The sequence below is a fragment of the Anolis carolinensis genome, chromosome 1 (assembly GCF_035594765.1).
Source record: "Anolis carolinensis isolate JA03-04 chromosome 1, rAnoCar3.1.pri, whole genome shotgun sequence".
Classification (NCBI taxonomy): Eukaryota; Metazoa; Chordata; class Lepidosauria; order Squamata; family Dactyloidae; genus Anolis; species Anolis carolinensis.
The window spans coordinates 192,415,983-192,429,780 of record NC_085841.1 but is presented as its reverse complement, the minus strand read 5'-3'; the positions used below and the strand labels follow the sequence as shown (position 1 = coordinate 192,429,780).

At 41.1% G+C, this 13,798-nt stretch overlaps 1 protein-coding gene across 4 annotated transcripts in view; it reads left to right on the top strand.

Annotated features, from left to right (window-relative positions):
• The window catches only part of znf385b (zinc finger protein 385B), a 304,135-nt gene that overhangs the window by 71,368 nt on the left and 218,969 nt on the right, over positions 1–13,798 (top strand). The window contains exon 1 of one of the 4 annotated variants that reach the window (XM_062963075.1): positions 1,204–5,369. The exons of 2 other annotated variants lie outside the window; for them this stretch is intronic. Coding sequence is in view for 1 of the 2 variants with exons in the window: in XM_062963067.1 (XP_062819137.1) it covers positions 6,148–6,172 (25 nt within the window). In the remaining variant the exon portion in view is untranslated. Of the gene's footprint in view, positions 1–1,203; positions 6,173–13,798 lie in introns of those variants that run through there. One more of the 4 variants, XM_062963067.1, reaches the window with a different exon arrangement.

Genomic DNA, 13,798 nt, shown 5'->3' with positions numbered 1-13,798 from the left:
TGAACTGTGAGCTTCTGATGAGCTGTTTGCTCATCAGAAGCTCACATATACTGCAGAATAAGTATATCCTTTTGCTGTCTAGCTGCAAAACCAACAGTGAAACCTTTTGCCTTATGTCTAAGGTAGAGTCTATGGTCTCCTTCATTTTATCCTCTGTGAGATAAACTGAATAACAATGAGTCAACTAAGGATCAGTATATTTAATGGAAAACAATTATCCAACCAGAGGCTCCCCAATTTTACATTAATATTTTAGTCTCTATTGTCTTATATATTTATTTTTTAAAGTACACTACTATAAGTTTTGATATTTTGGAAGGGTATGTGGGTAATCTTCTGACATCAGTAGACTGCAGCTAGTTAGAAGTGTATGCAGAGACCTGATACAAATACACAGACTGGCTGATGTATGAATGCCAACATAATTATCTGTGACTGAGTTTGTTTGGGATTTTTTGTTGACAACTGAGTGACAACATTTTGCACATCAGGACCATTAATCTGTTCTTTGCTTTGTAATATTTCCTATCTAAATGCGGCAGCAAAATAATATGTATCATTAACCTAGTAAGCAATTACTTATTAGAGCGTGGGCTCTAAGGTCCTCTGGGGACGGCACAGTTGGTGGCAATGAGGGAGAGAGCCTTCTCGGCAATGACCCCCTGTTTCTGGAACAGGGAAAATCTCCCCGGGGAAATTAGGCAAGCTTCCAGACTGACCTCCTTTCATAGGAATCTGAAAACCTGGATGTTCCAGCAAATTTTTGAGAATGATTAGTCCCTAGGCCCAGTCCCTAGGTAACCAGATAGCACTCTGTCCTGCACTTCATCCACTTCCCTGGCCCTATGATATGTTGTTGCACTATCCCTGGCCCAGCCTTTTTATAGTTGGCCACGTTCATCTTGTAATCTTGGCCATTGATCTGTTGAATTTTTTACTAATGGAGCTACAATGAAATGGGTTTTTAAATATTTTATTTTTACTTTTAGTATATTTTAACAGGTTTTAGATATTTTTGTTAAGTTAATTAGGTTGTGTTATATTGTCGAATGTGTCTATTTCGATGTATTGTCTGTATGGTTTTCTTTCTGGCAATCAAATGTTTGCCTTACATGTTGGAAACTGCCCTGAGTTCCCTTGGGGAGATAGAGCAGTATACAAATAAAGATGATGATGATGATGATGATGACGACGACAACAACAACAACAACAACAACAACAACAACAACATTTTACTAAGTGAAGCATTATAATAAAAAGTGAAAGCCAGTAAAATAGTCTGAAGAATGATGCTGAGTCAGTGGGAGAATGGACAGAAAGCTAAAAACTGATTGAATGGAATCAAGTGGGAGCAAAATGGAAATGGCCATTAAACACAAAAAAAACCAATGTATATTTAGATTGAAAACTGCTTTTGGAACATAAAAAGTTCCTTCAGGAACATAAAATGCATTATGCGACATTTGGTTTGGCTTAACATTAGCATGTTTGATTTACTGAAAGAACAGCTTATTCAAAAAACTATTACAAAGATCTTTAAATCTTTTCTAAAACAAATGAAAGTACAAGGAAAGGTTTTGTTTTTACCAGTTTATGAGAAATAAGCAAAAAAGACAAATAAATGGAAAAGAAACCATCAGCTTCAGTAAAAAAAAAGAAGAAGATATTTTGTCTCCCAGAATGTCCATAATGCTAAGGAGACATACATGAGTTATAATTATATGGGATATAATACACAATATTGCCTACAAATCTACCTGCTATATAGTTTTTAAAAATAATGTGAGGGAAATAAAAATATGAGCAACTTTTAAAATATTTTATTTTTTATCTTGCTTTGTGTGTCTGTTTTTAAAAAATGAATTGTGATGTTGTGAATAGTTACAGAAAGGGTAAGGAGAAAAAGGCTTGGGATTAAAGATAGGCAGTTACTCTAGATTTCAAATGACAAGGAGATAGTAAAGTCAATATATTGGACAAGTACATATAACTGTAGGTCTTATCAGAGAGGAAGGGGTCTGGGGAGAAGGCAAATACGAGTATTTTGTTGTTATGTGTTATGTTAGATTGACTCTTACTCAAAGTGACTATCTCATGGGGTATTCTTGGAAATATATATTTAAAGATCTCTAAAGCTGGGAGACTTGCCCAAGACATCCAGTGGATTTCCATGGCTTAACAGGGCTATAACCCCCCCCCCCATTCCCCCCAAAGTTTTAGTCCAACACTCAGAACATTGCACCACACTGGATGTGTTACCAAAAGCCATATGGATTCTTAAAGACACCCAAGAAGAGAGAATATAAAAACAGGATAAACAGAGATTTAAGAGGAGCTTTCACAGAGGAAATGTGGAATGGTGAGACTGTAAGAAGGAAACAGGACCATGTAAGAGAGAAAGAAGAGGAGTAATAGGGTCATCCATTAAAGATAGCAGACAGGTAAATAGGGAAAAGTTGAGACCTGGTAGTGAGATTAACTTTGACGAAGGCAGCTTCACTGGAAAGCAGAAGCTGGATCCTTGGAATGCCAAGGTTTGAAAGAATCTGGAGCAATGGTTATTGTGCTCTGAGGGGAAAGAAACATGATTGGACAAGAGTTTTGAAGGTGGGAACTGGCCAAGAACAGCATCTTTAGTTTTCAGGCATGACTGTGATAGTGAAATGTTGGAATGCTGTTGAGAAGGTGGTAGAGATGCAATATTGTTGATATGGCCAAAATGGAGAACAATTGGATTTGTGGAATAAAGATTGCATCTAGAAAGTTGGATAGAAACAGCATAGAAATCATAGAAACATAGAATTGGAAGGCCATCTGTTCCAACCACCTGACATGCAGGAATATACAGTCAAAGCACATGGTGATCATATCATAATGAAAGAAGTAGGGAAAGGAAGGATAAGGTGGGGAAGGAAGGAATTCTGGAAGATTACTTCAATTTTGTCTTTAAGGGGAGTGATGTCCTGGGTAAAAATGAGGAGAGGACTCAGCAAGGCACATCTTGGTATAACATCAAAAATAGATGTTTTGTGGATCACTGAAATCAATAATGGTGAAAGCAGTGTAGTAATGTTGCTTAGCCAGTAATAAAAGAGATGAAATGGTAAAAAGAGGAAGACGTCAAAGTGAGCAAAATTCAGATCTTTTATTTTTCTGAAAATGTACTTAGTTAGATGGAGTCAGTAGGGTAAATGTTTTTATGGGAAACTAGAGAAAACTAGTAGAGATTTGTGGATGAGGAGATGCTGAAGGTGAAAACAAGAGTATAAAACAGATTTGCCTAACTAAATTTCCTGAAAGCTCTCCAGATGTTTCGGCTTGCAACTTCCACCAGTTAATATGATCAGTAGTAAGGAATCACTGGACTGAAACCCAAAACATCTGGAAGGCATCTGGTTGAGGAAGCTGGCTTAGAACATGATCACAAGTGACAGGTGAAATAAAAGGAAAATCTTTGGGCAAGACTGCTGTTATAGCATTAGACTGTAGGTTATGATCAGAGTTGAGGTCTACAGAAATGGATTATGTGTGTGTTGGGATAGAGTGGGGAGTCAGTTGTAGAAAGAGACAGCTTTCAGATAATGAAAGAGTGGCAAGTCTTAGTGGAATGAGTCCAAAGTTTCAGGACAAAGCAGGAGTTTAGTGAGAGCAGCTGGTAGTTAGTTGGATTGGTGATGCACTGAATTCATCAAGGAGCAACTCTAAAATATTAGGACTTTACCAGGCAATTTTCCTCCTTCGTTTTCAAAGACGGACTCCCACAGAGCCCATTAAACAATGCAGGATTGCTTCCAGTGGTTGCTCATGGGTCTTCATCTTCCCAGTGTCTAGAAGTGGGAGGATTTCAAAGCCAGGCACTCTAGAGGGAGACCAGAACATTGAAAGGAGTGTTAAAAGTGGAGGGAAGATTCCTTTGAAAAGAGTGTTAAAAGTGGAGGGATTCAAAAGTGGGAAAGATCACGGGAAAGGGTGTTGAAATTGTGTTGGTCTACTCAAGAGGAATAATTCAAAGAGAATGGGATCATCCCATTGAAAAGTGTGTTTTAAAACTGTGACATGGGAGGAAACATTGCCAGGTCATGTGATGGGAAATTAAGTGAACGGCTGAGCTAGAAATGGGAGGAAGCAATCCTGTGTGATGGAGGTCCATAAATTCTCTGTCTTCTTTAAAAACAGAACTCCATGAAACACCATGCAAAAAAAGAAGATTCCCCCTGATTTCCCCTCAAATAGAATGAGGTCCCCAAGAGAGGGCAAAGGCAAACTATGTGTCAAGGCTATTGTTCTATACAAAGAACTAGTGGGGATGAAGGAGTGACAATGCAGTGAGCCCTCCACGTCTGTGGTTTAACTTTAGCAATTTCTAGGCAGATATGATTAATATGGACTCAAGGAATGTCTAGGTCCTCCAGTCTGATTCTATGGCCAACTTCCACCATATCCCTTCCCCACAGATTAACCATAAAGTCATGCTGAAATATGTAGACATTCCTAAAAAGAACACCTGATAGGAATCACTAGGTCCTCCAGCACCACTCTATGGTCAACTTCTGAAGGATCTAGAGACTCGTAGAGAAGTATTTGCTCAGGTAAAAAAAAACAACTGGCTTTTATTTGCTTTTTTCCACTTTTGCAGTGTCCTGCACCCCTATTTATTATCATTTATTTACTTCATTTCTACCCCACCTTTCTCACCCGATGGGACTCAAGGCACCCCTAACTTCAAGGAACATGGAAGGCTGACTGTACAGCAATATGGCAGTGCAAGAGGAGGCACAGACATCTATACAAATAACTTGCTTGTATGGGAAGAAGTCAGAGGCTGGAATTCACAATCGGTCTAGTGGGTGGGTGGGCTGCCAGTTGTACCTCTGTGGGTATTAGCACTAGATATTTGAAATGAAAAGGCCTGAATGTGGGGGTACCACTGTTACCTTCACAGTGGGGTCAATATTCAAGGAGGGAGGCAGGTGTTAGTTGGGCCAGGAGGGAGCATTTAAGGAAGGGCTTATGGAGTTAGTGTGTGCCAACTTGAGAGTGAGGAAGTAGGAAGAAAGGAAAGGAAAGGAAAGGAAAGGAAAGGAAAGGAAAGGAAAGGAAAGGAAAGGAAAGGAAAGGAGGGGGCAGTGGGAGGCAGTGATTGGGGATGAGAATCGGAGAGAGAGAGAGGATAGGTGGATGTCACAGTGCTAGAGGGGAAAAGCTGTAAGTTGAGGAGAAGAATAGAAGAGCTGGATCAGTTAGAAGCTGCAGAGAGCTTGGATGAGAAGTGGAAGAGCAATAGGGCAGAGAGTGATTATCCCAACATGCATTTCATTGGATGGAGTAGTTGGATACCAGATGGATTCCACACTGTCTAAATTATCAAGGTCAGTAACCCATAGTCTGACTCTTTCATGTTTTCCATATTCATTTCTGTCTTTTGAGAAAAACAGTTTCTGCCTTTAGCTGTTTTAAGGCATAGTATGACTGATGTTTCTTGATTTCGTGAGCATGTGTTAAGCATTTTCTTGTGAGCGGGGGGAAAAATACCAACAACCTCAGTCAATACATCACTATTTTCATTTTAATAACATCCTTCGATAATAAACCTCAGTGTAGATATTAGCTATGAATGCTCCTCTGTCACTGAGGAAAACCCAGAGCTAATTTTAACGCTCAAACAGTTTAGGAAGATGATTCTTCATTCTGTGTGGTTTGGAGCTACAGTATATCTATAGTCATTTCATAATCATCTGTCTTTGCTTGAATTTGATCGTAGGAGCTGATTCCATGTATTGATAATGAAGCCTTAAGGTTGTCTATTTCTCAGCAAAAATCCACCTCAAAAGACCTTCTACTTTGACACTGCCTGTGTGTGTGTGTGTTTCTATACAAATGAGTGGTTGGAACTGAAATTGCTCTGCTTTCTTTACAAATGACTCAGTGTGCTTGTCCTTCCCTAAAATGCTGCCAGCGTGTAAAGGATTTTCAATGAGCAGTGCAAATAAGCCAGCAGTGGAGAAGGTTTGAAGCTGCACTGGTATAACAGTTTACTCTCACACGGATGATCAGGGCTGGAAAGCCAGATCTCTGTACCTCTTTCTGGTCACATCTGGAAGTTTTGTATTTCTATCCTGGTTTCTTTAATAAGCTGCTACTGTCATAATGTGGAGTGGACTTCCTAGCAGAGGTGAGCAATGATTTGTTTCTGTTTTAAAAAATAAACATTGCAGAATGGCTTTGAGATACATTCCTATGCATTCTCACGTGTTTGGCATTGTTATGTTGTGGAAGTGGCATTGTATGCTTCTGCTATGCCAAGAGCGCAAGCACAAAAGCTAAAAGCATGACAAAACCAGATCAGATTATGATGGTTGTTGTTGGTTTGCACTGTAAACACACTTCCATAAAATGAGTTAATCTCTCTCTCTTTTTTGTGTCATTTGATTTGCTGAAGAGGCTGACCTAATAGACAATAATTATACATTTCAGATTTGTCAGAATGTAGCTATTGATTGGATATGATTTGCTAATCATTGATCAGGCTAATTAATTGCCAGTGTGATTGTGGACAGAATACAATCTGCTGGGCATTAAATCCTACCAACTATAAGCAAAAATGATGTATTGGAGATAAATGGCAAAGATGCATTGCAACTTATAAGATAAAAGCAAGAGACTACAGACTGGAGTGATATGGATCTGACTTTGTTATAATTAAATGGTATGACCTGTCAGACACAGGACAGCCTCCAGTAATTCATTTGCATTGACAACTTGTTTTATGATGGGCATAAAATTACTGTCACTGCAGCCTAACCATGCTCTAATTAAATATGACATTTTAAGTGTCACAAATCTTTACTTAAGGCATAACTACATTGCTGAAATAAATTGGCAAAGCTTGTATTACCAGAGCTTAAGTTTTGAAACAGACTGGCAGAGAATTAAGTTGTGTTTACCTATCTAAAAACTTCTAGTCAATCATTCTGATGTTAAAATTATTCATTAAACCATGTTATTGACTTGTTTGTCTTAGTTGTGATATGGGTTGCTTTAGTCTTAGCTCTGGGTGATAGTATCCTGCCTAGAGAAAAATAGCAGCCATTATACGAAAAGTGAGATTCCTGTTTATTGAATGACTATTTAAGAACTTTACAGCCCTTTCATAAGAAACTCACCTGTCTCATGCCATTTCCCAGTACAATTATTCACGAAGCAGTTGTTTTTATAGCTTCCAACCACAGAGTTAATAGATAAGAATATGTTTGTTTGTCAAAAGATTCGAGAATTTCCATTAACTGACAGTAAATGTAAAGCATGGCTAAGCAGGGGAGCAAAACCATTTTGTATTAGCCAATCTGTCTTTGCAAGTCCCAGGGCCACTATCTTCCTAGAAACCACTGTGTGCTTTTGAAAGCATGAAATTAGTTTTATACTGAGCACATGGTTTCTCATTTAGTAGTTCTTTTTATGGAAATGGTCAATTTATGGTTCACTGCCAAGATGTGGGTCTTCAGTCAAAGCTTTTGGTAAGGTGTCCATTGGAGATAACAACTGAAAATAAAGAAATAGAGAAGAGAGAAACACTTAGTACAACTGAAAGAATGGAACTGCTCCCAGCAGTAATATCTATTCACAGAATTATTTCTGAAGTTCATCTGTCGATTCACTATTTTTATTGTCATTGCATATTCTTTATTTGTACTTCTTTCATAAAAAATAACAAAACTTGGAAAGAGCTTTATTACATGTGAAGTGCTCTTGAAAGGAACTTATGGGCTTTTCTGGTAATCTGTTTTCCAGGACTGTTTCATTTAGCTTTCCTCAGAGTTACCTTACTAGATAACAAAAAAGTCAGTTTCTTTTGATTCAGGCTGGATCCATTGCTCCATTTTGTACATGCAGTCTCTCACAGCACTGATCTTAGGCTGTGAAGCTACAATACAATAATTACACTTACAGAGAGTACCATAATTCCCATGGAAACTCAGAGGGACTTCTGAATAGACAGGCAAACGATTGCACTGTTAGGTTGCGATGCTTTGAAACATACTGAGAAATAAAGCCTATGAAACACAGTTTTAATTTCCTCTGTGTAAATGTGAATAGCATCAGACTGCACTCCTATCTGGGCTCTGTTGGAAGTAAATCTCACTGGACTCAGTGGGATTAGCTCACAACAGATTAAAATAGCCTGCAACTCTCAGAGGAAGCAGTCTCTTTGGGTGTGAGATGTCCTCTCAGGCTGAACAGTAGGATGGTTTGGTAAACTTTCATAGGAGTTTTGGGCTTGCATAAAACCATACAAGGAAAAATTGTTTTACTTTGTGTACCACAAATAGTACAGGTTGGATATTCCTTATGTGGAATTCCAAAACCTGAAATATTCAGAATCCAAAAATGTCCACATGGATGGCCGAGACAGGGTTATCTTTGCTTTCTGATAGTTCAGTGTACACAAACTTTCTTTCAAGCACAAACTTGTTAAAAGATACTGCATCAAATGGTCTGTTTATGTGTATAAGTTGTACAGGCAGTCCCCAAGTTATGAACAAGATAGGTTCTGTAGGTTTATTTGTAAGTTGAATTTGTCTGTAAGCCGGAACAGGTATATTTTTAAGTGTAACTCAGACCAAAAATAGATATTGTTATGTTTTAGATAGCATAGGAAAAGGTTAACAGCCCTGTAGTGTTTGTTTGGCTGTCTGTGCCCCTGTTCAAAAGATTTTCCCTCACTTTCTGACCCTCTGATCATTGGATTTTGAAATAATTGGCTTGACGTGGAAACAAGGATTGGTGATAAAGCTTCAATGGAGACACTTTTTCCTCATGAAATGTTTGAGGTGAAGGTTCTTACCTATAAAGCCCTAAAAGGTTCGGGATCCGCCTATCTTCATGACCGTGTTTCCCGCTATGAACCTGCACGATCTCTTCGACCAGCTGGGGAGGCCCTTCTCTCGCTCCCACCCCTATCACAAGCTCTGCTTGTGGAACGAGGGAACAGGCCTTCTCTGTAGTGGCCTCCCGGATCTGGAACTCCCTTCCTAGAGATATCGGGCAAGCACCCACCTTAACAGCTTATTAAATTAAAAACTTGGCATTAAAAACTTGGCTCTTCCAGTGCACTTTTGAATAACCTAGTCCCCATGATGAAAATCTTACTTAAATGAATGCATCATACTTCACACTTTATTTCACCCTCTCCTAGATTCAACTGGACATCCTACCCCACTCCAATGTTTGAGAATGTTTAGCACTTTGTCCTCTTCGCCCCCAAAAGGCACCATAAAATACATCATTGCACTTTTTCTTCAACTGCCCTCCCATTTTACTCCACTCTCCAAATTGGCGGTCTTTCTATTTTATTATGTAATGTTTTAAATTGGTTTTTATTGTTATTGTATTGCATTTATATTGATGTCTGATTTTATTGTGTTTTTACTTATTCGAAGATGCTATTCTATTTGTTTTATTCTGTTTTATTGTCTTCAGGCTTTGCCCTGTGTTAGCCGCCCCGAGTCCCACCGGGGAGATGGAGGTGGGATAGAAAAATAAAATAATAATAATAATAATAATTATTATTATTATTATTATTATTTAGGATAACTCTTCCAGGAATGAATTTCCCTTTCTAGGGGTAGATTTCCTCTCACTTCCCGTTGTCTCACCCCCATTCTTAACTATGAGTCATTTGTAAGTCGGGGACAGTCTGTATATGAAATGTAAATGATTTCTCTGTTTAGACTTGGGCCCTGTCTCCAAGAAGTTTCATTACACATATATATGCAAGTACACACATCCAATAATCTGAAAAAAATCCAAAACACATCTGTTCCCAAGCTTTTTGGATAAGAGATATTCAACTTCTTTTTGGCAAAAGAAGGTGATAATTCTGATGCTTGACTTTAAGCCTATATATTGACATCAGTGAGCTACAAGTTCACTACATTTCAATGAGAAGATAATGAGGCCACACTTCAAAAGTAATGCAACAAAAGAAACTAAGGCTGCTGTCTTATTATAATACAGGATGGGAACTGTGTGGCCCGCTAAATATTGCTGAGTGCAACTACCAGCATTTCTCAGCATTATCTATGCTGTCTGGGACTGATGGGAATTGCTTTCCGGTAGTAACTGGAAGATTACACAGTTCCTGCCTCTGGCATAAAGGTTCTAGGTGGTTTTATATTTAAAGGGACATTTTGATGCATTTTAACAAGAACAACACAAAATTAACAAAAAGGGATTTAAAAAGTAACAGAGACCATAATAAATCATACAGTTACCTTTTAAACAGTGTAATAAGTATCTGTTATGGATTACTTTTAAAACATTGAAACAAGTAACATGAATGAGTTCCTTTTTTAAAGTAACTTGACAAATGCTCCCCCATTAGAATCTATTAGACCAGTGGTTCTCAACCTAGAGTCCCCAAATGTTTTTGGCCTACAACTCCCAGAAGTCCCAGCCAGTTTACCAGCTGTTAGGATTTCTGGGAGTTGAAGGCCAAAACATCTGGGGACCCCAGGTTGAGAACCATTGTATTAGACAGTGACATTTGCGTTCCCCCCAAAATAATTGTCAGGACCCAGGCTGCAGAGCACCAATAACCATGCGCAGAGACCAGAATCTATCTAATATCTTTATTAAAGGAATATATAAAGTCAATAAAAACAAGTGAAGAATATAGTTCAGAAGTAGACCTTTCAGGAAAGGTCAAATATAGTCCAGGAAAACAATGTCCAATATGTGATATTAGAGTCCAAAGTTATAATCCAATAACCGAAACACACACTTTGCCAAGCAAAGTGTGGGGAAATGACAAGGTCCTTTAGTCCAATGGAGCTTTACAACAAGGCTGGAAAACAAACTAGATTCTTGGCAAACAAGACTTGATACGTGGCAACAAGAAGCAAGAAGCAAGAAGCAAGAACAAGGTCCGTGGCGAGGTCCGGGGAACAAGGCAGGCTTGGAACTTGGTCCTGGAAGCAAGGAACTGGAGTTGCGTAGTCCACACACGATCTCACTCCTGAAGCTGACGAATTGACTCCGCAAGGATCTCCTTGCGGTAAAACACCTATATAGGATCTTGTTTTCCCGCCAAGGAACACTTTCCCTGGGGAACAAGAAGTGAAACCCAAACTGTGTCCAGATGCATGACTCCTTAGAATTTCCCAAGGGAAACAGGCTTAATCAGCTAATTGTCTGGCAGCGATTCTGAGAGAGCGGCGATTAGCCTCCCTCGCCCCTCTATCTCTATTATAATTGTCTTTTCGAGAAAACGGGGGAGAATTCTGCCCAAGGCTTGTTTGGCTGAATTCTTGAGGGCAAACATCCTGCAGGTGCAGGGGCTCCGTTTCTGGCTGAAACGGTGTAAATCCCATGTTTTCCTCTTCGTCTGCCACCATAGTACTAGGAACGGGACTACAAGGCCCATGAGACATCACACTATCCCCCTCCTCAAGGCCCCTCTCCAAAATGGGCCCTCTCCCCGAGGTGCGGGGCCGCGGCTTGGCAGGGTAGGCCTGATGGAAGCGGCGGACTAAATCGGGGGCATGGACTGTGGAAGTGTCTTCCCAAGAGCGTTCTTCGGGCCCAAAACCCACCCAGTCAACGAGATACTGAAGGCGGTGGCGATGAAAGCGAGAATCCAAAATGTCCTGAACCTCGAATTCCTCCTCCCCGTCCACCAAAACAGGGGCGGGGGCCGGCTGGTCCACATCGGGGCGTACTCCATCCGCCGGAAGGAGCAGGGAACGATGAAACTCCGGATGAATGCGCATGGAGCGCGGGAGTTGCAGTTTGAAAGTCACGGGGTTAAGTTGCGCCACCACTGGGTAGGGACCAATGAAACGGGCATCTAGCTTCCGGCAGGGACGGTGGGTGGGCAAAAAGCGAGTGGACAACAGAACCCGATCTCCTACCTTGATCTCGGGGCCAGGCTGGCGATGACCGTCAGCGTGGCGTTTATAGTCCTCTTTGGCTTGATCCAGTTGCTGGTGCAAGAGTTGTTGCACCGCTGTGAGTTCTTGCAGCCAGTCCTCTGCTGCGGGGACTTCTGAGGTTTCAATGATAGAAGGGAAGAAACGTGGATGGAATCCATAGTTTGCAAAGAACGGGGTTTCTTTAGTTGAAGCCTGGACACCGTTGTTGTAGGCAAACTCTGACAGCGATAATAGGGAGGCCCAATTGTCCTGTTGATAGTTCACATAACAGCGAAGGTATTGTTCCAAAGTGGCATTGGTGCACTCAGTTTGCCCATCCGTTTGGGGATGATGAGCTGAAGATAAACGAGAGTCTATGCCCAATAGTTTCTGTAGTGCCTTCCAGAAATGAGAGGTGAATTGAGATCCACGGTCTGTGACTAAACTCTTGGGCAATCCATGTAGTCTGAAAACATGCTGAAGGAGTAAATCTGCAGTCTCTTTGGCCGTGGGGAGACCATCGCAGGGAATAAAATGGGCCAACTTGGTAAAAAGGTCCACCACCACTAGGATCGTGGTGAATCCAAGGGAGGGTGGTAGGTCAGTGATAAAATCCGCGGAAATTGTCTCCCATGGGCGAGATGGAGTAGGAAGGGGATGCAGTAGCCCTGTTGGCTTCTCCCTTCTTGTCTTGGAACGCTGGCATACCGGGCAGGTATTGACATATTTCTCCACATCCTTGCGGATCTTGGGCCACCAGAAATCCCGTAGGATCAAGTGCATGGTTTTAAAAAGTCCAAAATGCCCTGCTGGCTTGCAGTCATGACACAGATGAAGTGCCCTTTCTCTACCTGGACCTGGAGGGATGTAAACATGATTCCTGTAGTACAGTAGCCCATCCTTAAGTGAAAAAGGGAAATGTAGTCCTTGGCGAAACTGTTCTTGAGCCCAGGCATCTGCCTGCTGACTGGCTCTAATTTCTTGAGCGCAAAGGGGTTCTGGATTAGAAGGAGTTGGTTCAATTGAAGTGGATTTGGTTTTTCCCACTGTGAGCGTGGCAAAGTTCTCGGGTTGTAGCAATCGAGATTCGAAGGTCTCTCTGCGTCCTGCAGCATACTCTGGTTTCCGGGATAGAGCATCTGCCTGCTTGGTCTGAGCCGGGGTTACATAATGGATCTGGAAGTCAAAACGTTCAAAGAATAAAGCCCAGCACTGTTGCCTTTGATTTAGCTTCCGTGCGGTCCTTAGGTGTTCCAAATTTCGATGATCAGTGTGAACCTCAATGGGAAATTTGGCCCCTTCTAACCAATGTCTCCAATTTTCAAAGGCTGCCTTTATGGCCAAAAGTTCTTTCTCCCAAATAGTGTAATTTCTCTCTGGGGCTGTTAGTTGACGGGAGTAAAAGGCACAAGGATGAAGATGTTCTCCCACTGGTTGCATGAGTACAGCCCCAATTGCCACATCGGAGGCGTCAGCCTGCACAACAAAAGGGGTTTTAGGATCAGGGTGCTGTAGAATTGGCTGGGTCGTGAATAACTTCTTTAGTTGCTGGAACCCTTTCTCTGCTTGCTCCGTCCAGCGGAAAGGCTGTTTTCCACGGATGCAGCTGGTGATTGGGTCAGACCAGCGGGCGAAGTCTGGGATGAATTTGCGGTAGTAGTTCGCGAACCCCAAGAAACGTTGCACTTCCTTCTTGTTGGTTGGCGCCCGCCATTCCAATACTGCTGAAACCTTTGCCGGGTCCATGGAGAGCCCTAGTGGCGAGACACGGTATCCCAGGAAGTCTACCTCTTGTAGATCAAAAGCGCATTTTTCCAACTTGGCATATAGTCCATGATCCCACAATCGTTGTAACACCATTCTGACGTGTTTCTCATGCTCCGATTGTG